General features: G+C 54.1%; 1 protein-coding gene across 1 annotated transcript in view; it reads right to left on the reverse strand.

Annotated features, from left to right (window-relative positions):
- Positions 1 to 207: 207 nt before the first annotated feature.
- The window catches only part of UREG_06898 (uncharacterized protein), a gene marked incomplete at both ends in the record, with an annotated part of 1,847 nt that continues 802 nt past the window's right edge, over positions 208 to 1,252 (reverse strand). Inside the window, 2 exons of the mRNA XM_002583885.1 lie at positions 208 to 809; positions 1,010 to 1,059. Of these exons, the coding sequence (XP_002583931.1) occupies positions 208 to 809; positions 1,010 to 1,059 (652 nt within the window). The remainder of the gene's footprint in view (positions 810 to 1,009; positions 1,060 to 1,252) is intronic.

The following is a 1,252-nucleotide window of genomic DNA, read 5'->3' on the forward strand; positions in this document are numbered from 1 at the left end:
GGAGGTCTGGGGGAGGATTGAATATCCCAAGTTCAGATTCGGCGGGATGGAAGGGCAAGGGGTGTGTACTGTCTGCTTCAAGAGGAAGGGCGGGCAGTGAATACAAGGTATGTTCTGCAATTGGCGATGAACTGGTGAATTTGTCTAACCACTGACTAGATGCAAGACGCCCCGGAGGAAGTTCTCATGATTGAGCTCGTTCCATATTCAATCCTTCTTCCTCAACAACGCCACAACACACCACCTCGCTCGATTCTCCGGCCCTTCTCCCTCCCTCACAGGCATCCAGGGCCGAGTGACCACACCCATCTCGCTCGTCGCATTGACATCCCGCTCATAGATATCCTCCACCACCATCCCCATCGACTCCGCCGTCTCAAAGAACGACGCCACAATCTCCCTCCCAGTATGAAACCCAGCAACAATCCACGCCAAACCACCGTCCCCCGCCCTGCCCGCGGAATCTTCATTTCCCCACGGTTTCAGAAACCAGAGTAAGGATTCCACCAGGTTCGCATGCTGATCCCTCATCCACAGACAGTCCGCGCAGATGATGCGTGTGAAGGTGCCTTGATGCTCCGCCGCAAAGCCAATCGGTTTCTTCGCCTCGGTCTGATCGCGGCAGGTTTGGAAGAAGATACCCCATTCGTGCGGGTGGACGGATATGCGTGCCCGGATGGCGGCGTCGGCGATGTTCTGGGCGATGCATGATTGTACGGCGCCGGATAGCGCGGCGGAGGACGGGTGGTCTGTGATTGATACGGTTTCGGCCCCCGCGAGGGCGGCGATGAGAGATGGAAGGGCGGTCCCTGTGGTGAGAAAGTTGAAACTGTGTGTTGGTTGAGCTGGACGGTTTTTGATAGGTTTGAAAAGCAGGTTAAGCAGATGCAAAAGCAGCACAGTTGACAGATGCTATATATTAGGTGAGAGTTTTTGTTTAAAATGCCATGCGCATTGGCGATGGTGTCTGAATAGAGATTCCCATATGGCTAGATATACCCATACCTACATAGATCAAACTGGGAAGGGCCATATGAAGGGCAACTCTCCCAGCACAACCTACATACATATACATATACCACCCCAGAAAACAAACAAACACCATGCTCGCTAATGAACCATTCACTCACCAGCACCAACCTCCAGCACCTTCTGCCACTCACACTCCACCGCTTCATACCATCATCGTCATCGTCGTTCATCCCCCACCTCTCGCCTCTCGGCTCTCATCCGTCCGCACACAGCGCCCGCC

Source organism: Uncinocarpus reesii, genomic scaffold, assembly GCF_000003515.1.
Source record: "Uncinocarpus reesii 1704 scaffold_4 genomic scaffold, whole genome shotgun sequence".
Taxonomy (NCBI): domain Eukaryota; kingdom Fungi; phylum Ascomycota; class Eurotiomycetes; order Onygenales; family Onygenaceae; genus Uncinocarpus; species Uncinocarpus reesii.